We start from the raw sequence: 25,973 nt of genomic DNA, 5'->3' as shown, positions 1-25,973 counted from the left end.
TTGGCAAGCACATTTTATTGGTGCAATACATCACAGCAATGTCCTGCACAAAGCACTGGAACAGCAACAACAGCAGAGTGTATACAAAGAAGGCAAATTGTGAAGGCATTTTTTGTGCAATTATGCAGCCATTAACATTATTGTACATGTTCCAAAACAAGATGTTTACATATTTAAAAAAAATGCATCTGTAGAATAAGTAATAATGGTAATACAACTATACACAAAATGAGGAACTTCCAGGATTGGAAAAAAATCTGGACAGATGGCAAAAGTCACAATGAAAAGACTTGTAAACTAGGTGAAAGCATTCTAGCCATATACATTCTTCTGACTGCATATGCTTGGAACTTGTTATTGAACTGAAATGCTGTTCTGCATGAGATGATGTCCAGTGCACATAACACATGTAGCAATCAGCGTGTCAATCAGTGTGTCGCAAAGGATGCCTAAAAGTGGGTACAATATCGACACTCCTTGCTCATAAGAAAAGCTCATAACCTGGCTTCTTTACTTGGAACTAAACTCCCTGACTTGTGTGCACACTCAACATTAAAGATATGCATAGCAACAATAAGATTTACTGCATAGCAAGCAAAGCAGCTTTCAGGCATCCAGTTGAATGTATAAGCCTTGTCTACTGATGCATAATGCCAATCAAGCATGGACCACCTCCCTCCCGCTCTTAAACACAACTGCTAGTAAGAGTACTACATCAGGGATGTCCATGCAGTAGGGTAGACAGGACTTAAGAGGGCATACTTAGGTATATGATACCCATCTATTTTTGTAATGCCTGAAAACTAGTGGTGACCCTTGAGTGCAGTGTAAAAAAACTGCAACAGAGTATAAACTGCATGATGCAAGTGTGAAGTAAAAGCGAAAGACTGGCTCGATTAGACCGGCATTCACAAAAGGAAGTCTGGCCCCCCAACCTCCCCAACACTAAATTCATACTAAAATACACCATCAAAATCAGCCGAGTTTCTTGTACTCATCAAGCCATTTCATGGACTATACACTTCGATGTCAGGCAGTGATATTGCAGCTAGGAAAATGCTATGGAGAAGCGGTATAACATACAGTGCCCATATGTGTTGTGTGTACAACACTTACTACAACGACAAAATCAAGCCCATCTAGGATTAACATCAGACTACCTGAGAATGGTAAGGAAATAAGCTATTCTTTTTCTTAACTGTACCCTGCATGGCAGGAATTGAGATGGCGGCTTCTCTTTAAACAGTGGAAGCCAGCCTCAGGTTCAAGGAAGTGCTCTGCTTGTTAGTGTGACAAGTAGTCTGGCAGATCAAGACACTTTGGATAACAGTACTTTCAAAGGGAAGCCACGCTGAACAAAGACAAGGCAGACGGAATTCTAAGCATACGTGACCAGATGAGGGCTTTTCTAGTTTATTTAGTGGTCATTGTCTTCAACAGCTCACTGCACTCTTTCTCCAGTGTGGCAATGTTTGCATCGACCCTGCAGTGAAAAGAGAATTACAAAATGCATTTTCAGCCATGCTCATCATAAGAATCTAGCATGAAAAGTACATTTAATGCTGAAGCGTGCTTTAACATTAAAGGGGGTACCTGGTTCTTGGAGACAAAAATACCCTAAAAAATCAATTTTGCCTTTGTTACTTTTGTAATCTACATATCATGATGCACCGAGTAAAAAAGAAAAAGAAAAAAAAAACCACAACCAACCCAAGCTAGCATAAGATGACAGGTTGTTGATGGGGAGGAAAAAAAGAAAAATAAGTTTTTATCATACGAGATGCTCAGTTTTGCCCATGAAAGCGCAGAAAATGACCCATTTTGCCATTCACCATTCTAAAATCATTTATCATAGCCACACCATATTGGTCTTGTTTGAAATAGCACCTCTTCCAGCTTGCTTTTCTGCCAAATTTTTTGCACTCAGGAGAATAAAATGCTTTTCTCACATTGTGATACATTTTTTTTAGTTTTCTAAAATAACTATTTTTGGCCATAAGCAATTTTCTGAGAGGTGTAGTTACTCTCTTAATCATCTGATTTTAATACCTTTTTTTTATTTGATAGCTAGGCTTCCAAGGAGTGGAGTAAGCCTATAATGCCATGTTACTGTGCCCTGAAACATTTTGTAATTTTTACAAATTATGAAAGAAAAACAATTCATATACCAAATTTCAACGTCGCACTTTCATAAGGTTTGATTGAATAGATGTAGAAACATGAAACAACACTCATTGCGCGCGCTCCTTGAGTATTCAGGCATATATTCATGCAAACTTTAACTTGCTTACTTTAAAACATTTTTTGCCAATCACCTTAAAAATCTGGAACAGAAACAATTGTATAACATATTTTCTTCATTATGTAGAGAAAAGCTCGCTGCATACTTACAACTACCACATTAAATTATCTATCACCTGTAAATTTCATTCTTCCAGTAGCAATTGCACAAAAACTCTTAAATGCACGAAGAATAAATAAAGTGGCTGCAAAAGTGCGCCAGGCGCTCAAGAACGCCTTCATTGTGGGGTGAATACAAAGCCTACCTTAAATCACGTTGCATTGCCCTATGCACAGCAAAGGGTAAGTACTTTTCTAACGACCATCCACAATTACTCAAAAACAATCCATCAAGGTTTTGAAAAACAATACGCCCTAGTGAAGAGAGTAACCGCATTCTTTTACACGATGATAATGCAATCGCTCTTTTTGAGAGTGAGTGTGCAACAGTTTTCAATTCCCTTTTCACACATGTGATCACAAGTGAGGATAGCTCAAATGTTCCCTTTGTACTTTATTTCGATTACGATTAAATGGCACTGATAAACATCACGGTCAAGGGCATTACTTTGCTAATAAACAACCTTAAAGTGTTGTCTTCTTGTGACAGTACTTGCTGTGATATTGGATTGCTATCATTATTCCATAAATTCATTCACTTCGACGAATTATCCCTACCATGCTTGAAACACCATGTCTTCAAATTACTTAGATTGCACAATAATTTCAGCTATGTCCGCATATATGGAACGACACAAGCATTTAACGACACAAGCCTTCCGGATAGCATTGCTTCGCTCAGAAATCATGATGCCTCTTGCAGTAATTTGGTCAAACATTTTTCTCCTCACTGTCTGTAGGGAGTTAGTACACGGGTACTTATCAATCCCATTACGTTTACGTTTTCAATGCATTGCCAAGCGTTATGCCATGTGTTTGTTTCCAGTTTTTTTTTAACATTACGCAGTGCATAAGATCTCAACGTAAAGTATCTTGCTGCTTTTATGCAATACTTCTTGCTGTTTTTACGTAATGCTTATCTGCTCATTCTTTTTTCTTTCTTTCTTCTTTGTTTTTGACATCTTCCTGCACATATGTAAATTTTATTGTTTTGTGCCAATATTTGAATACCTTTATGCATCAATATCTTTTTACCGATTGTATCTTGCAATAAACTGTGCCGTATGCCCCCCTCACGCTATGCTTCTTCGTAGGCCTGTGAGGTCTTTCTAAATATTAATAATAAAAAAATTGTCATAAAAGCTTTGCTCGAGGCCCAGGTACCCCCTTAAATGTACTTCTATTGGTCAAATAACATAGTTCAAGCTTCTAGAGATATTTAACATGCAATTACATAGTGTTATACACCATTCAGATCCAACATGGAGATGAAATAAAAAGAAAAGAAGGACCAGAAAAAGAAGGACACAAAAATCTGGCAGTCAGCCTAAGAACAGAGTGACACTGACTAATACGGATAGTGCCACATGTGGCGAGCTTGTCAGACAAAAGTTACACTTAAACAACTGCCATGATAACATAGCTTATTGGTTTCAGTAGCGATGCTCACAAATTCCATATTGTACATGCAAAGACAATGAGCTATCTAAAGCCTTGCACTAGTACCACAACGACAAGCCTGCAGCACAAATGTCTACAATTGAACTAATCAATGTTGCACCATTTATAGAAATGTTCATTAAATAACAGTGGGTGTGATAGTAACATTGGCTTTCATACACTCAATTTAATCCATCATGCAATTGCCTGTATAAAGAGGAAGCCACAAAGGCTTAAAAGCAATGCAGTAAGCTCCCTTCAAGATGAGCATAAAATGATCTTGGAAATCAATTTACCTTATCAGAAGTTCACTAAATTGTTTATCAGACAATTCAGTGTAACATAGTCTTAAATCAAGTCAACTATAAAGAAAACTAACAACTGGAGTTACATGAGAGATAGCCAGGCAGCGCCAGCAATCCCTTTAAATTCCTATCAGCAGTGGTTTATAAGGACTTAAAGAATTGTGTATGGTGAGTGGCACGATGAGCAAACACTCATGCTATCAGGTGTTTATGGGACGTTCGCTGTTCATATTGAAGTACTGGAATATACACAGAGCCTTTATTCATTGTTTGGCATGTCTGTAGTAGCACCCTCTCTCCCTTCTTATTTCCAGCACTGCATCTCAAGAAAGTAGCATTTACTGTAGTAGTCAAAATCAGATGCAGTAAGACTATTTTCAGCTGTGCTCTACATTTGTGCTTGCAGCCATTAGTAAGTTTAGAACCTAAGAGAGGCGCTCTCCAGACAGTGAAAGCGTAGTCTTCATTCCTCTCTGAAGCACACCAAGACAGTTGAGAAAACAAGTGACTGGAAGCATAAACACACTGTTGCTCAATGCTTAAGTGGCAGAGAATGTGTGCATAGCTGACCATGCACCATGGTAAAGTACAGTAGGGTTCTGTTATATTTTTCACGAAATCTCCTGTGACAACTGGGGTGCCTTCATTCACGAACGCAAGATACTATACAGTTGAAACTCAATTTAACAATGTGATGACCATGCTCAAATTATTTAGGTAAATTGGGAAGTTAGGAAAATCGAGTAAGGAATATTTCTGTCCTTCGATATCCAAAATTGTAACACAGCGACACCCAAAAGGTACCGCGGCACTGTATTTTCCGCAAACTCATGCCTGCACATGTAAAAAGTCTGCGAGGACGGCCCAACTACCACTGCCCCTAGCGTCATCTGGTACGTAAGAATGCTAGCGACTGCCGAATTCGTTGTTCCGTGCATGGGAATGGCATGCAGCCTCGTCAAAATAAAGTCAGGGCCGTGACTAGGGTGCCTAGATGCTTTAACTTGATAGCGTTAGAGTGCACGCTCAAAGAAAAACCCGTCTGGGTCAAAATTAGAATGAAATCACAGCTATCTTTTGACTCAATTATTTCTGGAAAAACTTCATTAAACCGAGTTTAATGCAAGCTAGTTTCGTTAATTCAGGTTGATGAGAACATTGAACCTCACGGGTACTTGCCAGGCAATGGAAATTTCTTCATTAGATTGGGAACTTCGTAAAATTGGGTTTCGTTAATAGAGTTTCAATTGTATTATGTCACCATTCGATTCACTATTGGGGTCGGGTGCATGCATGCTGACCAGTCAAGCTTGAATTATCTGGCGAGGGCTAACTTAATAGTCGAAACAGCTGGCCTTCAACTATGTGACATATGGTATGCTTGAGTGAGGAGAATCAAGGGAAAGAAGAAGCTTCATATTTAGTAACAACCACATGAAGCCTTCATTGTCTGTGGTCTTCATATGGATACACTAGTATACACTATTATCAACACACTAGTATATTCTAGTAGCAACACATCAAAACAGATTGCTCCTTTACTTATGCCCTCAGAACAAAGAGGACCTTGCTGGAGCAAATTCTCACTGCTTTTATACCGTTTAGTTGTAAAGAAATATGTTGAGATGACTTACAATTCTAACACAGTCTCGGCTTCAATGCACTGTGCTCTGCTCTCTTTTAACTGTTCATCCATCTGCTGACATAAAGCATTCCAGGAAGCACAGTCACCAGCAGAAGGTGGGATTTGGTCCTGAACAGAAGGCACAACTGGCTGTACACGTGTCTGAAAATAAATAGTATGAAATTTCAGAATGTGTATCACAAAAGGTAAGAGGGTGTCGTTTTGAAAATGCCAATGAGGTCCTTTTAAAATTCTTTTGATTTTTCCAGCTTCTTGTGTAGCATCAATTAGTTAGAAACACTTAATTAGTTGGATGTTCTACTAAAGCACACTTGCATGCATGTAGGCAAACAAACAAACAAACAAACAAACAAACAAACAAACAAACAAACAAACAAACAAACAAACAAACCAAAACATTCGGTAAACACCAACAACTTTTGGCATTTCTCTGGCAAGTTCAGGACATTTCCTCCAGCAACCATGGGGAGAAAGCTGTGTTTGTGTATTAACGAATCAATGCAATGCCAGGATGATAGCATGTTTAAGGTAGACTGTGCTTTTAGTAATGATATGCTGGTGTTATAAAAACACGAACAAATGAACCTTGCTGCCATATTCTGAATTCTTTTGAGTGAATTGATAAGGGAAGTTTGACATGATACGTATTTATGCTTCGGATGTACGAGTGTCTTGAATGCTAGTAGTTTAACATGATGCAGTGCATGACGCAGATGGTGTTTTAGGAATCCCAATGTTTGGTTAGCGGAGGCGGTAATGCGCGTTACATGAGCAGACCAGTTTAAGTCACACGAAAGGGTGATGCCGAGGTATTTAAATGTGTCCACTTTTTCTAAGGTAGTATTAGTAATACTATACGGTGAATATAAGGGCTGATGGCGGCGAGTGAAGCACATTACTTTACATTCATTGGGGTTAAGGGTCATTAATCAGTCGTTGCACCAGTCTTGCACTTTGTTAACGTCATTTCGTAAATACTGTGGTCAGAGTTGTTAGTAATTATGCGGTAGACGACACAATCATCAGCATATATACGGATTTGAGAGGAAAGATGAAGAGGAAGGTCGTTAATATATATAAGAAAAAGTAGGGGGCCTGGAACGCTACCTTGTGGGACGCCAGATGCTACAGGGAGGGGTGCGGAAGTGTAATTATTGACATGCACTGACTGTGATTGGTTAGTGAGAAATTCAGTAATCAAAGTTAAGATGTCAGGGTGCAGGTTCAGCTGGGAGAGCTTAAGTAATAGGCATTGGTGGGGTAACTTGTCAAATTCTTTAGCATAATTTAGAAAAATAGCATTGATTTGGGTGTTAGCATCGAGGTTAACATGCAAGTCATGGACGAACATAGCAAGTTGCGTTTCACATGACAGACCCTTACGGAAGCCATGTTGGGATGGGTGAAAGAACCTGTTAGCATAACGAAAGCGCATGATTTGGGTGCAGATGACATGCTCCATTACTTTGCCGGGTAAGCTAATTAGGGAAATCGGTCGGTAGTTAAGAGGCGAGTTTTTATTACCCGATTTGTAGATTGGAATGACCTGTCCTTTCTTCCAGGCAATGGGGATGCTACAGGAGGATAAAGACTGAGAGAAGATTAATCTGAAGTATGCTGTGCATATGTGCTTAGTATTTTTTAACAGTTTAGGGTTGATGCCATCTACCCTTAATGACGATGAGAGTTTTAGCTTTTCAATTCAGACAGGCCACGGACAAGTTTCTCATAAAATGGAGTGCTTTCTCATTTTACATTTGAGGCACCATATTTTAATGCGAAGCATTATACATATAGAAAGCTCTTGGCAAGGTCACGCAAAGTCATTTTCAATATTTGGTTCCACTAAAAAATCTATTTTCAGCTCACAAATCTAGCAAAACAATGTTACAGCCTTAAACTATACCTAATAATGTCTATAATACTAAAAAATCATGAGGATATAGGCAGTAGCTAATGAAATTCAAAATAACTCAATTTCTTGGTTTTGCGAAGAGTGTGAAGTGGTAAGCTTAAGTGTACAAAAGAAACCTGTCACACAGCTTTGATTTCATGGTCACATGATTTAAGATTCAAGAGAAATTGCGCAACATTTTAACACATATGTTTATAGCGTGTTCTCACGAGCTATCATGTGTCCATCCATGGCTTCTGCTTCAACATAGTGTCATGCGGTAGTGACGGTGAAGAAAGCAGTAAAACTAAATGGCGAAACTAGTGTTTTATTGGGTGAACCTGTGCTTTCAAAAACAGGCTACACTCAAAGCACAACGATAGTGGAGAACACAGTCGGTGATCGCCGAAAATCTCATCTGCTGGTCAGGCAAGTTGGCTTTTATACATATAAGTCATCGAAGGTTCCAGAGTAATTGGTGGTACCCGGGTGTCTTCCAGAAAGTTCTACACAATTCACATCACAGATGCAATCAGATTACACAAGTTTTGGTGACAACAGAACCACCGACAAGATTTGGGAAACTTGTGATACATGTGGGCATGTCCCGCACTGAGCGATAACATTTCTTAGACGGTGAAAAGCGCTCACCCGTAAAAGATAAACAAGTCCACGTGTCAATATGACATATCGTTTATATCCTTTCCAGGTCTACTATCGCTTTTGCTAAATCTTAATGTCAAAATGCCTTCTGGTTATGATAATATTCCTAACACTTTTCTCAAGCGATATGCAGAAACTGTCGCGAAATTTCTTGTTATATTATTCCGTACGTCACGAGCAACTGGCAAATTACCAGTGACTGCAAGACAGCCCAAATCGTTCCTGTATTTAACAAAGGAGACCATCTTGTACAAATTATCGTCCTATTTCAATAATACTGTCTTGTAAATTAATTGAACATTTCATCACTAAACAAATTAACCAGTTCCTCAAGAAAAACTCAACTTTAACACATCACCACCATGGTTTCAGGAAGGGATGCTCAATGGTAAGCCAGCTAATCATGCTAATTCACTCACTAGCCTCTTCTCTTGACATTGACATGTTTCTTCTAGACTTTAGCATAGCATTCGACCGTGTACCTCATGATCCACTCATAACAAAATTTAAAAATTCCATGCTTCCGTATATTATTATACATTGGATTACTGATTACTTTAGCAATCGTAAACAGTATGTTGTGATTGACAGGCGACAGTCGGACTGTCTACCGGTGACATTGGGAGTACCGTAAGGTAGTATACTCTGACCATTACTTTTCCTTTTGTACATTAATGATCTTGAAAATGCAGTTGACTCAAACATGAACATCAAACTTTTTGCCAATGATTGTGTTTCGTACAAAGATATAACTTCCCATAACAATCAATTTAAACAACATTTCAAAGTGGTGCGACATGTGGGGAATGCTTCTAAATATGGAAAAAAAAGTGTTGTTTTATTAATTACACATAGGAAAAGAAAACCCATAATGCACATTTATAAGATAGATTCGTCAGATTTACAAGAGGTGACTAACTACAAATAATGGGGAGTCACCATTACTAACAATCTATCAAGGAACATTCATATTGACAACATGTGTGCATCAGCCTTTTCTAAACTCTGTCTACTCCGACCCAAATTAAGGAATGCTCCGGCTAGTGTAAAACTTCTTTACTACACATCCTTCAGTTGGCCAATATTTGAGTATGCATATATTACAGAGAAAAGCCATTCGATTTATTTTCCCTAAATTTTCGCAGTGGGATTTTCCCACGGAACTTATGGTAACAAATGGTATACAATTACTAGCTTTACGAAGAAAGAAATTGCACGTTGACTTTCTTTCAGCACTTATTAGTAATACGTAGCTGGCTTGCCCGCGAGATGTTCATAACTAGAAGCACGCTCAGCAGCATTCAAATGGACATTGGACCACCCCAAAATTTAAAGTTGGCCCACCCCCGATAACAAGTTAATTATTGAACCATCAATATATATTAAACCCCTAACAAATAGACACACCCGGCACCACCAACCTCACACTTTAACCCCACATTTTGCACGTACTGAGGTGGTCAATTATTCATTTTTGCAATGACCTATTAATGATTGGAACTTGATGCCATCCCCAATTGTACCTACAATTGATTGACATGTGCCACTTTTTTGTTGTGTCTATTCAAATGCTTTGGTACACACCCTGCTTGGACCTGTGCAAGATCCGCAGTATTGTATAAATAAAGAAAAAAAAGAAATAAGCTAACTTAGGAGTTCAAAAATAGCTAATACGTATTATCTATGTAGTAAGGGTTCACTTAAGATGAGTCACGTGACCATACAATCATTTGTGGCTCCTGGGTCCTCTGGGCCCGAAGGCCACATCACCCATAGCTAAGTCCAAGGCTCTGCCCTTTTCACATGCTAGAGGCACTGCTACTGCACAACTGGGTGTGCACCTGGCACGGAGGTGCATCAGGGTGTCTACCAAGTTGACATTTCCAAATTCCCCGAGTTTTCCAGGTTTTCCCTGAGTGCCTTTGCAAAATTGTCTGAGTGCCAGAGAACTTTGTTTTATGTCAAGACAGGCTGACACCATGTCTCCCGGTGGTGCCACTCTCTAGTAAGTATGTTAAAAAAATAAAAAACCTACTTAATTCAGTTTGAATAGTAAGGAGTAGTGTTTATTTTATTAAAAAAAAAAAAACAGAATGGAGGGGTTAGTAAAATGCACAGCGAAAAAAAAATATTTGAAAAAAAAATGGTAAAACCCACTGTCGAACATTCCCAAATACGAATAAAAAGGGGATCCATCCACAAGCAAACATCTTCGAAGATGAGCTATTTCTATCAAATGATAGCAAGCTCATTGAGCTGAGACCTGAAGTTGGTCACAAGAGTGATTCTCTCTTAACAGCTGGTAACCTCAACTGTCCTGACATACTCTCAGACTGTGCACAACACCTTAGTGTTGCGTTTCACTGCTTTAAAGAGTTTATTACGGTTTATATTAGGGACACCTGAATCTTGGCATCAGCCAACACTTACTTTTGCAGGCACAGCTTATCTAAAAAAAGTGAAGGTCAGCTGTCCGTTGCTGGCAATGACTGACTTGACCTCCCATTTTTGCAATAGGCTTTAAATTGTCTTGTACTTCTGTTTGATAGTGCCAGTTTTATACCAAGCCACTACCTTTGCTGAATTCACATATGTGCTATATAGATACTATGTAGAAATGACAATATGTATAGAGAGCATCAATATGAAAAGGAAACACAGAATTTCTGTTTAAAGCCAGTAATTTTTCTTTTTCCTGTGCTGAAGCAAGAGAGTTCCATGAGGGGATTCCATATGAGAGCTACATAGAACATAGTAGCGGGTGAGGTTCAGACTTGCATGTTTAAATGAATCTCTTTCGAACACTGATTAAAGAGCCCCTTCAACAGGTCGGACAAATTTTGTAGATGCATAGAGTACAGCTACAGTTAATCATTCGCACCACAATTTGTGTGAAGCATCTCATATTAAGAGGGCTACGGAAGATTACAAGTTAATCTCCACCATAGCCATGTATTTTCTTCTCAACTCGTTCGCTGATCACTCGGCGAACGAATCGCCTTCAGTGGCTCTGCGTCATGATGGCACGTTGTGTCGTCTACTTCCGGTTGTCTAGGAGCAAGCACGCGAAGCCTCTCCAACCTCTCCGCCAGCCGCTTGGCAGTTGAACCCAAGCGAGAGCTATCGAAGCAGCGAGCAGCGAGCAGCGAAACGTTGCGAGCACTCTGTCACAGAGCCGAGCGAGTCCGGTGTTCTGGTAAACACAGGCGAGATGGGCATTTTGACGGATGGGTGGAGGCATAAACTCAAGCTGATGAAGGAGATTTAGCGTACACGTGCGTGAGCGGCCTAATCGGTCTGCATGGTCCAGCCACCTGGTGGTGTAGAGCTTAACCAGCCAAACAAAGATCTAATATAGCTCTAATCAAGTGTAAAATATTTTAAACATTTACAAAAACAATGTGTTCACGATTACGCTTCCGAGGAAAATTTACACCAGCAGCAAAATAGATACACTTCGTTACAGCTACTGTGTTTGGTTGAGCTCTTGCCACCAGATGGCTGCACCGTGCAGACCTTTCATGTTTGCAACTCTGCTCATCCCGTAGAATGGCACGGTCAAACGGCCAGGCCCAGACCGCTTGCGCTTGCGGTTACCTGAATACCGGACAAGCGAAACACTATTGTGGCAGTAATCCTCCGGCGAAAGTTACTGCTGCAAACACGCAAATCCTGGCGCCAATCGGATAGTGACAGTCCGACGCGCTGCAGCCACTCATTTCGTATGCATGTGTGTATGCATGTACAAACTCTGTACAGTGCAGTGAAAACTAAGGGTTGTGTCAGCAAACCAAAACAGAGAACCAGGAGAAAAGCTCCACCTGATGGCCTTCAGCGCGACACCAATTGGATGGAAGCATCACTGAAGTACTCCTCCCTCTTCTGGAACCCATAGCCGGCTCTGGTTTTTGATTGATTGATATGAGCTCTAGCCTTCGCTGCGCTGCATGGAGTTAGTCAGATGGAGTACGGTATATTTCGAACATCTGCCCTGAACATTTGTATTCCATCTCACTACAATATGCTAGTATTTGTGAACGGCTGTCGTAACTTTTGTACACATTTAACCTTAACACAAGTTTAATGTTGTGGAACATCAAAGTGAGCATTGGCCTCAAAGTGCTGGTAACACATCTAATAAATTCTAAACAATATTTTTGCTATTGTCTAACTAGATTTTTAAGGAATGTGAGGGAATTCATCTCATTACTGAAGGAGTGGCGAACTGATTCATGCAATTTGAAATCCCAAGCTATATTGGGGCTACAAAAGAGACCATAGTGCACAGGCTCCAGTTTATATTTGGTGATCAGGGGTTCAGCAACATGAACCTAAATCAATTTACAAAATGAGTTATGCACACAATTATTATTTAGGTAAAGGGCAGAAGAACAACAACTAGTAGATAAAAGAAAAAAGCTAGAGTTTGTAACCAGCACGATGTGTGGCACAGTAAAGGAGTGCAGGCAGCAGTGAAAACACTTTCTGGCTTGCTGTTGTAATGTTCTTTTACGTTTTCACTTACCTTTGCAGTGACCTTTGTGTGCACATTAACATGGCTAGGGCTAATTCCACAAGTGAGTACTAGGGAAATGGCCTGTTGGCCCTGCTTAAGCTTACCATGTATGATATGCACTATTCCCTGTAGGCTCGAGTTATTCCATAAGTTGTGTGTGCAGAGTGTCAAGGAACAGGCCTTCGCTTTCCTCTCCTATAGTGTCGAAGGTGTGTTGTGCACAGTGATTAACAGCACCGCATACAAGCCATCAAAAAGTCATCAGAAAAGGGGATAATTCCTCAGCTTCTTTGCCGCACAGTTTATGGCAGCTATCGAAAGGCTTACAAGCCAGGGGGTCCAAGTGTACTGTATTCACAAGCTTGTATGCATCCACAGATAAAGGATAGCAAAAAATGCGTGCTTATCTTTTTTTGATACTATGAGCAAGCATGATATATCTATATGCTTGCAACTAAATGCAAAATGAGTCAACAATTTGTTTACAGCTGTTTATAGATAAGCATGAAAGTGTGTAATTGATGTAGTGACATCTTCTAGAAACAAGAACTTATGAAACAATGCAAGCTTCTGACAACACCACTGAAACCTCTAACAGACACCTAAAAGAAATGTAGCTTTGCAGATGTAATTGTGTGCTTACAGTTTCTGATCGAAGCAGGTTCCAGATAGACTGCTGGCGCTGCTGCTGCTCAGCAGACAGGGCTTGGCTAATCGATACTATACGGTCAGACAACTTGCAGACACAATGATGCAAGTTACCAAGCTCGTGGAAGACTCCTAGCATGCTTCTGCAAAATAAGAATAGACGCGACACTTACAAATGTGCTTGGCAAGGTGATCTAGGTAAGTCAGTTACATAGCTACACTATGCTATGCATGTAAGCATTACAAGCAAGCAGCAAATGTTGGTACGCACAACAAGAGAAGCAAGTAATTACGGTGTGATGAGTCCACAGGCACCTAATGGCATGGTCTTGGCAGTTCCACCGCGATTTCAGTAGAACTGCTTTTAGAGTAAAATGACTTAGGTTCCACTGCATGAAGACCACAGCACTTCACCTGAACCTGTGCTGCCCAACAACATTTACATTCAACTCAACTTCTTTCTGACAAGATTTTGCATGTACTTTGAAAAAAGAAGGTAACAGAAAGGATGTGTTGACAACCTTCAGAGCCCTTGAATGAAAAAGAATACACTTAAAAACAAATTTAAAATTCAGATAATTGATACTTAGTAGTATTACAAGCACACAGTAGTAGCGGTAGGAGACAGAAGTTTATTAAACACACTATCATTTTTTTTCTTCCCTAAAAAACAAAATTGGGCCTCGTTATTGTTAAAAGTACCCCTGCAGAGACACCTAATATTAATTTACTTGTGCGCACGCATCTGTCAATACACCCTGTTTTTCTATATTTCTTTTGTCCAGAGATTAAAAGAAGACACCTATTGTGGATAGTGCAATTCCACCACTTCAGCTGTGTTACAAGAAAAGGTGGATATCACTTGCATGATAAATAAATAACTTGCAGTTAGCTAACTCACAACCTTAAACTATTTAACATAAAATATTTTATTTTATAGTATTAGTTGTAGAAATTTCTATATTTACTTTGACACATGTTGAATTATAGAAGTGAAACCAGCCAGCGCTCTAAGCTTTTACATTTACTAGGAATTTTGTGACTAGCACAATTTCTGAGATATCTGTCCTCCAAGATTGCACAATATACACTGGTATTAAAGCATCACTAACGAATCACCCTATCTCACAATTTTACATCATCTGCAATTTATAAACTTTGGGGTGCCTAGAATGCTGCCTTTGTAATGCACTTCAAATTTTAACCATGCTTGCATTCACATCATTAGTCAGACCAAGAGTTCAGTATGTGCCATCAGTCTGGAAGCCACATCAAATAGTATATTGTACAGCAGAGGCCCTCGAATCAGGATGGAGCTGCACAGCCAGATCAATTCATTCTTATACAAAGTCAGTGCCTTATCTCTAAAGCAGGATCCAGGCCCTGTCAACTTTTGTCTTTCAATAGTCACATTAATGCTCTAACCCAGTTTTACAAGTTCTTTAATGGTTCTTTTGAATGCACAAGATACGTTGCACCCAGGGTTCATATTGTTATGTATAAAGAGGCATGGGAACAAGTATATACAAAGGCACATCTGTAAGAACATAAGCCTGTAGCACAGCCCAGAACAAACAGGCGGTGCAAGGTTATAATGCCGTCATCCTCATAGTCTTTTCAATCACGACAAGCCTGCTCTTGGTCAATGAAATAAATGCTCCATAGCGTTACCACGGGCGGCAGAAGCACAGTCCCACAGCTCTAAAGGGAGTCATCGGAAGCACAATAGATCTTGAGCCTTGAAACATGAAAGAAGTCACTAGACAGAAGGAGAGATGACGACGTGGAACTGACAGGGGGCAATCTCATAGAACAAGTGTCACCTGGTGCAGCACACAGTACGGTCCTGTGTGCCAGGAAAGAAGGTTTTCGGAGAGGCCTACAAAGCGGGAAGAGGACCAGAGGAGCACTAGGCACCAGGACAGAAAGTTGCGTCGCGATGCAAAACATTGTAGCGACATTGCTGGTTGCTTTACGAACCATAAGCCGAGCTCGGACAAGCTGAGAGACTTGTTCAGCCGAGTGATGGAATCATGTGCATACTTGCTAGTGGAGGTGGCAGATCGTGGGAGTGTAGTGTTCAGAGGTAATGTCGCCTCTCATCTGTACAATAGGTAGAAAGGTGAAAATCCAGCTTTATCATGACAAAATGAGTTATACGCAAAAGTTACGTAGGGAAGAGCAAGGTCCTAATCATGGTGGCCTGGGGATAGATGCATTGCGAGCATGTCTGTAAGAGCATGGTTCAAGCATTCCATGAGCCAGTTGGTCTACAGATGGTCAGTCTGTGTTGAGAGCAGGAACGCAGGATGTCAGCAATGACTTGAGAGAGAAAGTTACAGCCACAGTTAGTGAGCAATTGTCTTGGGGTACTGTGAAGCAATATAATGTCACATACAAGAAAAGTCCGCAACGTCAGCTACGCAATTGGTTGGCACAACTGGTCAGCAGAGCTCGGGTAATTACGTAGCATGTAGCATAATCAGTAGCCACGGCTATCCATTTGAAAAGGGCCGAGGTGGTTTAGTGAAACGCGATTGAAGGGGGTTAATGGGTATGTGGATTGATTGAAAGGTACCAGCAGATAGTAGCGGGGGGGGTTTGCTATGTTGGCATGATTTACAAGTGGCCACATAATATCGGACTGAGCGTACAAGGCCTGGCCAAAAGAAACGACGCCAGACATGCTCGTAGGTTCTAGATGATTGTGATTGTGAAGTTCGGTGAGGACACTCAGTCGTAAGGGTCTAGGCATGACAATAAGGAGGTAAGGTCTGTCAAGTTGAAAATTGCGACGGTATAGGACACCCTCCTGAAGTACAAATTTACGGACAAAGGTGTCATTAGGCAATGATTCCAGGTGACCGATGATTTCTCGCAAAAAAAAGTCACGGTTTTGTTCTTCACCAATGTGAAGCAGATCTGACACGGAAAAAATAGAGTGGTTGGTGTCCTAGTCAGCATTCTCAGGGTTGTAGACCACATACAGGGACAAGCAATCTGCACCTTGGTGCAGGTGACCAGATTTGTAGACGACCAAATATGAAAATTCTTGTAGGCATAGGGCCCAGTGACCAAGCTGTTTGAAAGGATTTTTGAGAGAGGACAGCCAGCACAGCATGATGGTCGGTAACTACAGAGGAAGGTCAACTGTTTAAGTATGGTCTGAATTTTGCAACTGCCTAAACGAGGGCCAAACGCTTGTGCTCTGCAAAGGAATAATTGCGCTCAGTGGCTGATAGAAGGCAGCTAGCTTAGGCAATGACATGGTTGCATTGGCGTTGGGCTAGTACTGCACTGACTCCATGGCCAGTTGCATCTGTAGGGACCTTGGTAGGTGCAGCCAGGTCAAAGTGGGCAAGGATTGGAGGAGTCGTGAGCAGGCTGATGAGGTGCAAGAATGAGGAAGCCTCTTGCGGGCCCCATGAAAAAGGAACGTCTTGCCTCATAAGCTCAGTATGTGGCCTCGCTAGTGTCTGCAAAATTCTTCATGAAGCAGTGGAAGTATGAGCATAGCTCTAGAAAGTTCTTGACTGTGCAGAATTTTCCTGGGTCTGGCTGCATACCATTAGCATCCACAATGTGGCCAAACACTGTGATTTGGTGGTGGCCAAAGTGACACTTAGATGAGTTAAGCTGCAGTACGGCCCAACGAAAAATGTCGAGGTCAGCAGAGAAATGTTCTATGTGAGTTTCAAAAGTTGGGGAAAAAACTATGTCATCCAAACATGTAAGCCATTTAAAAGCTTTGAGCAGAGAGTACATGATGCGCTCAAAGGTGGCCAGAGCAACACAAAGTCTCAATGGCATAACCTTGAATTGGTAAAGGCTGTCGGGTGTTACAAAGGCCGTCTTTTCAAGGTCTATATCATCCACAGAAATCTGCCATTACTCAGTATCTAAATTGATGGAGGAGAAATAATGGGCACCATGCAGGCAATTAAGGGCATCATCAATGTGTGGCAGACGGTATATGTCCTTTTCTGTAATTTTGTTAAGGCACTGATAACCCACACAAAATCAGCATGTGTCGTCTTTCTTTCTGACTAGCATGACAGGCGATGCCCAGGGACTGCAAGATAGCTTGATCACGTTCTTGGTGAGCATCTTGTCAACTTCACTTTGAATAATTTGACACTCGGTCGCAGACACCCGATATTGGCGCTGATGAATAGGAAGTGCATCGCCAGTATTTATGAGATGAGTCACACGAGGGGTGCGATTGTGCAAGCATCTCACTTTCTGAGCATTCGCCTTGCCTCCTACGTCACTGAGTAGGCAGTGCTCAATTGACGCCGGCGAATCACGAGAGCCCAAGCGAACGTTCGGAAGGCGAGATGCTTGTGCGATCTCGGCCCAGTAGCTTGGCCATAGAGACGGCTGCTGATATAGAAAATGTTGAGTTAGGAAAGCAGAACGTGGTGGGCATCTTCAGTCTGCTGAGGTGTGAAGTCAGATGTGATCATCGACTTAATAGTGCTTCCAGGGCAAGCTGATGAACTGCTTATGAGCCGATGAACCGGCGGAAGTGGCCACCAGGAAAGCTTTCCCTTCATGTTCATTGAAGGTGCAAAGCAGGGCTACTGAAACACCTCGTGGCAGCACTTGCGGTGTCAAGCTCAAATTAACAACAGGAAGGCAGGTGCAGTTCACCACTACAGACAGAATGGTATGGGGTACTGTGATACCATAAGTGAGGAAGATGTAAGCAATGGGCGTAAAAACATAGCCGCCTCCAGTTCCTGATGGCGACAACGTGAAATCGATGAAATCGATGCAAGTTGATGCCTGCGATGGCAGGCGAGCACACTCGGCAGAACAGAGGTAACTCGGAGGTAGGTCAGCAGGGTCCAGAAGGGGAAATCAAGACAGAGAGTACTGACCAAATGGTCAATAAAAGCAGAGTGCGCGGCGAGGAAGTTGAGGCCTAGGATCACGTCATGCGGGAATCGGTCAAGGAAGGTGAATGGAACAAATGTGTGGTAATTGGTGATGCAAACATGAGCGGTGAACATTACGACAGTAGCTGTTCTGCCATTGGTGACACGGACAACCTGAGTCATTGCAGGTGTCAAAATTTTCTTGATCTTGCGGCGAAAATAAGCACTCATGATGGAAAGGTGCACCCCAGTGTCCACAAGTGCAGTGACTTGTACACCGTCGATCTGTACAATTCAAGAGGTTCCATTTGGTAAGGATCATCAATAAAGGATTCTCAGCCAGTTGAAGCAATGCGGCGCCACCTCTAGGAGCTGAATTGGTTAGTTTGCAGTCTGGGAGAGTCATAGAAAGGTTGGGGAGGATGGTTGGTGGGGCTAGGGGGAGCAAGACTGGCAGCGTTGAGCTGAAGGCAAGCGGGAGTAGCGGGGCTCAGCCACGTGTTCTTGAAAGGCAATGTAGTCAGACTGGGCAGATACAAACTATAGCGGCCAGATGCCATCAAACTAACTGGGAAAAGTTGTCTGTGATGTAAACTCCAGTGACTTCAGCAGTAATGAGAGATGTGACTGACGCGGTGACACAAAAAACATATAGGCTTGTCATAGGGAGTTCACCTGCAGACGGTTGTGGGTCAAGGTGAAGTCGCAAAATGTGGTTGGACATCAGAGCAAGGAGCTGAGAAAACAGAGCAGATACCCAAGTTAGTGATCTCCTATCGGATGATGGTTGAACAAGGGGTATCGGAACTGAAGGTAGGCTGAAGGACTTAGGTTCCAGAGTAGTTGGAGCGGCTACTTCAAGTTCACACCAGACAATATGCCCGACATTGTCGCAGGTGCTGGCTGGGTGAAAAAGATCATTATATGATGATGTCGGTCTGGTATTTGGCAGGCGCTGCAACTGATGTGCGATGCGTTAGCTTCGCACATCACCAAGTGGCGGCATTCTTTAATGACAGCATCAACAGTTGAAATGTCGGTAAACAACAGCAAACTGAAGCCATCGTTGGCAATACTGTTAAGGATGTGTGCAACTTTGTCCGCCTCAGCCATGCTTTCGTTGGCTTGTATGACGTCTTGTACATAAGTGACACATGGCTTTGTTAACATCTGCATGCGAGTGGATAATTCCTTCTTGGCAGCGAGCTGTCAACCAAAGGTATTCCAAAATAAGTCGCGGATCTTCTGCTTGAAGCTGTCCAAGCTTGTGAGTTCCGTGTTCATAGGTTGGAAACCATACTCGAGGCATTCCGCTGAGCTAAAAGATAATGTTCGCAAGCATTATAGTAGGGTCCCACCTGTTTTTGGTGCTGGTGCGTTTGTAGAGGTTCAACCAGTCATCGATATCTGTACCACCAAGGCCTGAAAAGATGCTAGGATCTTTGGGGGTGCAAAGTGTGACGAAAGTTGTGGTAAGCAGGGCGGCTGGTGTGTTCAAGGTTGATCCACCCGAGGACATGGCGAAAACCTCAAAGGAGCGTTGGTTGTGGAGCTCTGTCACAAGGACAGGGACAGCAAACCTCCATCAAATATTTTACGCAGAAAGAGACACGAGAATGGCTATATACGAGTATATTTTCAAGCACATAAGCATGTAGCTTATGCATTTATGCACTCAAGATATCATGCTTGAAATGGTTGTGGCCCTTTTTATGGAATGCCTCACTAGTTCAAGTGTACCAGAGAGCTGGAAGAATGTCAACATTATTGTAATCCATAAGAAGGGAGACGTTAAACAATTGAAGAATTATGGCCCAGTAGCTTGCTTTCAGTATTGTATAAAATATTCATCAAGATAATTTCATATAGAATCAGGGCAACATTTGACTTCAATCAACCAGAGAATAAGCTGGCTTCAGAAAGGGATATTCTACATTAGATCACATACATGCAATCAATCAGGTAATTGAGAAATCTGTGGAGTATGATCAACCTCTCTATATGGCTTTTATAAGATTATGAAAAGGCATTTGATTCCGTAGAGCTACCAGCAGTCATATAAGCATTGCACAATCAAGGAGTACAGGAGGAATATATGAATATCTTGGCAAATATCTGCAAAGATTCCACAGCTACCTTGGTTCTCCACCAGAAAAGTAGAAAGTTACCTATCAATAAAGGGGTAAGGCAAGGAGATACAATCTTTGCAATGCTATTCACTGCATGCTTAGAAGAAGTATTCAAGCTATTAGACTGGGAAGGCTAAGGAGTGAGTATCTACGGCGAATATCTAAGCAACCTTTGGTTTTCAGATGACATTGTCCAGTTCAGCAACAGTGGGGACGAATTACAACAAATGATTAAGGACCTCAGCCGAGAAAGTGTAAGAGTAGGGTTGAAGATTAATATACCCAGTGTTCAATAATGTTCAATAGCCTGGCAAGGAACAAGCATTCAGGATCGCTAGTCAGCTTCTAGAGACTGTAGAGGAGTATGTTTATCTAGGTCAATTACTCTGAGGAGACCCTGATCGATGAGAAGGAAGTTTACAGAAGAATGAGAAGAATAAAAATGGGTTGGAGCGCATACAGCAGGCATTACCAAATCCTGACTGGGAGCTTACCACTGTCGTTAAAAAGAAAAGTGTACAATCACTGCACTCTACCAGTGCTAAAATAGGGGGCAGGAACTTGGAGGTTAACAAAGAAGCTCGAGAACAACAGAACTGCTCGTTGGCCTAGTTGGTGCTTGCTAAAAGATATGTTTTTTGCCGCAAGTAAAAACACACACAAAAGGAAGACACATAGAAGCCGCGTAGCCTCCCATGCTATATTCTATGCGTCTTCCTTTTGTGTGTGTTCTAACTTGCGGCAAAAAACATGTCTCGAGAACAAGTTAAGGACTGCGTAAAGAGCACTGGAATGAAAAATTTTGGGGGTAACGGTAAGAGACAGGAAGAGAGTGGTGTGGATCAGATAGCAAATGGGGATAGCCAATATTCTAGTTGACATTAAAAGGAAAAAAATGGAACTGGGCAGGCTATGTAATGGCATAGGGTGGATAACCAGTGGAGCATTAGTGTTAAAGAGTGGGTACCAAGGGAAGGGAAGTACGGTTGAGGACAGCAGAAAAACTAGGTGGGGTGAAGAAATTCGCAAATTTGCAGGTGCAATTTCGAATCAGCTGGCGCACGACAGGGGTAATTGGAGATTGCAGGGAGAAGCCTTCGTCCTGCAGTGGACTTAAATATGATGATGATGAATATGATGATGATGATGAAGCATGTAGCACTGCCTAGAACGAACAGCCTCTGCAAGGCTATAATGTCATCCTCCTCATTTTTTTTCAATCATGATAGGTCTGCTCTGGTCAATGAAATTCTTCTGTAACAAAATATCTGATTGAATCAGCCTGTAGGCATGCTCCACAAGTTGCTGCACTAGGTGCTCACACACATCACCAAGTCCCTGCTTCTCGATGCAGCTTCAGAATGTAACGGCCTTTCCAACAAAGTAACTTTCATAACCTGCTATCTTCTCAGGATCTTCACTGAACTACCCCTAGTGTACATTTTATCTTTTTTAAACATTGTGCCTTCCTTTATGTAACACAATTTTAGAGGGACCTTTAATGAGACATTGAAGGCAAATGTTAAATCAATCTCTACTGTTAGACTATCCTCCTTGAAAACTCGTAATGTTTGCTTTCTTATGCCAAAAGATGATTTGCTTGCCAAGGAAATAGTGACTGAAAGGGCTGCACATTTCCTTTGCCATTCAAACTAAAAACTCAAATAAATTCTGCAATTTTACGTGACAAAACCAGCATATGACTAAGAGGTGCGCTGTAGCGAGACTCCACATTACTTTTGATCACCTGGAATCTTGTGTACTCAGTGCATGGTACACGAGCGTTTTATGCATTTCAACCTCCATTGAAATGCGGCCACCATGGCTGGAAATCGAACCTATGACCTCGTGAAGTACTATAGCGCCAAACAGACGACACGGGAAGGAGAGACACGGACGAGCGCTTACTGACAACTGATGCTTTAATGGCGGAAGCACGCAATATATATACACAAATCTGGCGGCGCAACTCGCGCATTGTCAACACATCACATGGTAAAAGGGCAAAAGGCGATAGAACGATTGTGAATGTGACGTTCGTGAAGATGACACGTGGTGTACAGGGCCAAATGACTATAAGTGATAATGGTAACACGATACACAAACACTGGCGTAAGGGAGTACCCCCTAAAAAACTAAAAGATTAGGAATGTTCACCAGGCGTGGGCGGCGCAGCAACATGCTCAAATTTAACTATGGGCTTCTAAAAATGACATCTCACTTTTATAGAGAATTTTAGATGGTTCGCTTACGCATTCAGTGCCCTTCCTTTTAATGTAGAAGGCTTCCTTCAGCTCGCGGGCCACGCTGTCTCGACTTCTGTCCAGAATGATAGTCTCTCTTAGGCGAGGCTTGCACCCGCACTCTTTGCAGTGGATTCAAGCTGCTCAAGACATATGTACGAATAGAGTTTCTTAATGGGGCACCAGTGATTCCAGAGGTTATTCTGCTGGGTGCTGCTGCCTGCCTTTGAGTCAGTTGCCTATGCTGACTTGACACCACATTTTTACGAGTACTACAAGCAGAGTGGTATGAGGAGGTGTTATCAGTAAATTCTTATATAGAAAATTCCAACGAAACTGGCCAAAGTGCTTTTTCTTTTTTATGTTTAAAGAAAAAGCATAATTTTGTATTATTAGTGGTTGACTATAATTTACCATGTCAAGTCAATGAAGCTGGTCCCTGACATTTTTCACAGTGGAGGTGCCGATCCTGTTTTGTATTTACGGGAGTTCATTTCTTGGTAAAAGCAATGCCTTCGACACCTTGGAGGCACTCTTAACTTTAGCATGGCTTGATATTTACATTTACTGTCCCTTTAAAACAACGGAAAAGGAAGGGAAAGTTACTGTGTTCTCAAGTGACAAACCTCATATAAGGGCTGACATGCTTCAGTACACGCTCCTGTTCTTGGTCAAGCTCCCGAATAGCTTCGCACATATTCGTGCAGGTGTTGGACACACTGTCATAATCTGCAATGACAGTAAAGGACATATGAGCACTAGCTTGTGTCGCACGGTTTTCTTGATGTCACAGATGAACTTCATAATTCAGCAACTGCACAAGCTTTACAGGCAACCATTACTGAAGGCAGAAAAGAAGTGTAATTTGTGATAAGCACAAACAAGGTCTTCTATCATAATTGAGATCAAAAACTGCATTAACACATTCATACACACACATGCATGCCTTTTTCACAATGGTAATGTTAAAGATGCCAATTTCATTTTAACCCTTGCAGTAGCGACAAAATAAGCAAAAAAAACTAGATTTTAAAAGAAACCTTGAACTTTCTTAATTAACATATATTCGTTATACATTTTTAAAAACCCCATTTACAAAAATATTGTTACATGCTTCACTTGCGCAACAGTAAGTTTAAGCATTTAGCTTAGCACAATTATTAAACAAGGTTCCGTGTTTTCATTTTTTAACAAAATCTTGCATACTTTACTTTTTTTTTTGGTTTTAAGCAGACACAGTTTTAGGAATATTTCCTGGAAACTTATCAATTGAAGCCATAGTGCTGGTGGAATGACACGGACAGGAATGACGACAGGATGTGTGCCACGACGACAGGACGCCGCGAAAACCGGACGTGGACATAGCGCACGCCCTGTTGTCTTTCCTGTCCGTGCTCCTATGACTTCAATTGATGTAATGAACCAACTAGCCCAAAAATCTGCATTCCTGGAAACTATACTGCGTGAATAACAATGAATTGTTGATCTTTTTTCTAGAGGAGCTTGGAGGGGCAAGTTTTGCTATGTAATGGTTCCTGTCAGCATAATTTTATCAACATAAAATTGCTGTGGTGGTAACTAATGCAATCATGGTCAGATGGAAGCATGTAGACCATGACATCATGACGCATGTGCAACCATTATACAGGGTGATCATCTTTAACTTTTATGGAACTTTTAAAATTTGCCTGTGGCAGATAGCATAATTCTTGTCCTTGGGCTGGAATATTCGAAGAGGCAGACATTACTAGCACGAGAAATTGAAACACATATTAAACTAAGTAATGAAAATTTACTAATGACCTTCTTATTTATTTACCTTATGGCACATAATGAATTGCAGCTGGTAAGCTTGCAAGATGTATCCGCTTGAAATGAATTTCCAGGATGACACTAGTTTTGAGACCTTATTTCCCAAAGTGTGGAATAAATATGTGGATATTGCAGTTATGTTAGGTTATGTTTGTACTTCAATGCATAAAATAGCATTCTGTTAAAAAAGTAAGTGGAACAACAGTGCATTTTTACGGCAAGTTTGATGCCGCATATCTCCAAACTAGCGTCACTCCGGAAATTCATTCCAAGTACGCCTTGCAAACTCACTGGCTACAATTAGTAAATTGTCATACGTGCCATAAAGTAATTAATTCAAAATATAATTAGTGCATTTTTGTTAATTCATTGTATACAAGCTATTATGTGTTTTGATTTCTAATGCCAGTAATGTCTGCCTTTCTGAATAATCCAGCTCAAGGACTAGAATTATGTTATCTGCAAAAGGCTATTTTTAAAAATTCCATAAAACTTAAAAATGATCAGCCTGTATGAACTTGTCATGCAACTCAGTGGCTGCTCTTAAAGTGTGGTAACGTAAGCTTTCAAGTAGCAACATGATTAACAAAGTAAGGAGTAATGCTTAACTGTTACATTGTAGATAAGGTGTGATCGCTATCACTGCAAGGTGCAATATATCACTCTTATTCTTTTGCCAGTAGGCTGCAAGTGGTAGGGACAGTGGATTGTGTGTACATGTGGGTGCACACACATGCAGGCACGCGCGCACGCATGCACGCACACGTGCGCGTGCACGCACACACACACACACACACACACACACACACACACACACACACACACACACACACACACACACACACACACACACACACACACACACACACACACACACACACACACACACACACACACACACACACACACACACACACACACACACACACACACACACGCGCGCGCGCGCGGGACACGACACTGATGCAAACCGAGTGCAGCTGGAGTGTCCATATAATTGACATTACAATAATGAAAGGGGGGACGGGGAAATGTGACTGGTGATGCAAATATGATGCGGGCTTTTGTCTCCGATATAAGGAAAGGGAGAATTGTTATTTATGAATGCTAGTCAAGGTAATGAGTGAGAGAGAGAGAGAGAGAGAGAGAGAGAGAGAGAGAGATGAACTTTAATTCACAAACGGTTCTTTGTCTGACCTGTCATTGCTGGCAAGAGCTGCTCTTTCCACAGCAGAAAAAGGCTTGTTCCTATTCCTTGTGCAGCACATCGAGCAATGGGAGAGAGCAACTCTCCGCTGCAGGAAGAGCAGCTCACCACCTAGTAACATTTCATTGGCTTGCAATCACTAAACCTTCACAAAGAATTCTTGCAGCACCCCCTGTATGGTGCTTTACAAC

General features: G+C 41.5%; 1 protein-coding gene across 3 annotated transcripts in view; it reads right to left on the bottom strand.

The window, feature by feature from the left end:
- Positions 1-25,973, bottom strand: part of LOC135918350 (inhibitor of nuclear factor kappa-B kinase subunit alpha-like) — a 90,159-nt gene continuing 64,186 nt past the window's right edge. For all 3 annotated transcript variants that reach the window (XM_065452023.1, XM_065452022.1, XM_065452024.2), the window contains exons 16-19: positions 23,390-23,492; positions 13,507-13,654; positions 5,780-5,931; positions 1-1,483 (exon numbers count right to left, since the gene is read on the bottom strand). In XM_065452023.1, coding sequence (XP_065308095.1) covers positions 1,414-1,483; positions 5,780-5,931; positions 13,507-13,654; positions 23,390-23,492 — 473 coding nt within the window. In that variant the 3' untranslated portion in view covers positions 1-1,413. The remainder of the gene's footprint in view (positions 1,484-5,779; positions 5,932-13,506; positions 13,655-23,389; positions 23,493-25,973) is intronic.

The sequence above is a fragment of the Dermacentor albipictus genome, chromosome 1 (genome assembly GCF_038994185.2).
Source record: "Dermacentor albipictus isolate Rhodes 1998 colony chromosome 1, USDA_Dalb.pri_finalv2, whole genome shotgun sequence".
Taxonomy (NCBI): Eukaryota; Metazoa; Arthropoda; class Arachnida; order Ixodida; family Ixodidae; genus Dermacentor; species Dermacentor albipictus.
This window is presented reverse-complemented; position numbering and strand designations above follow the sequence as displayed.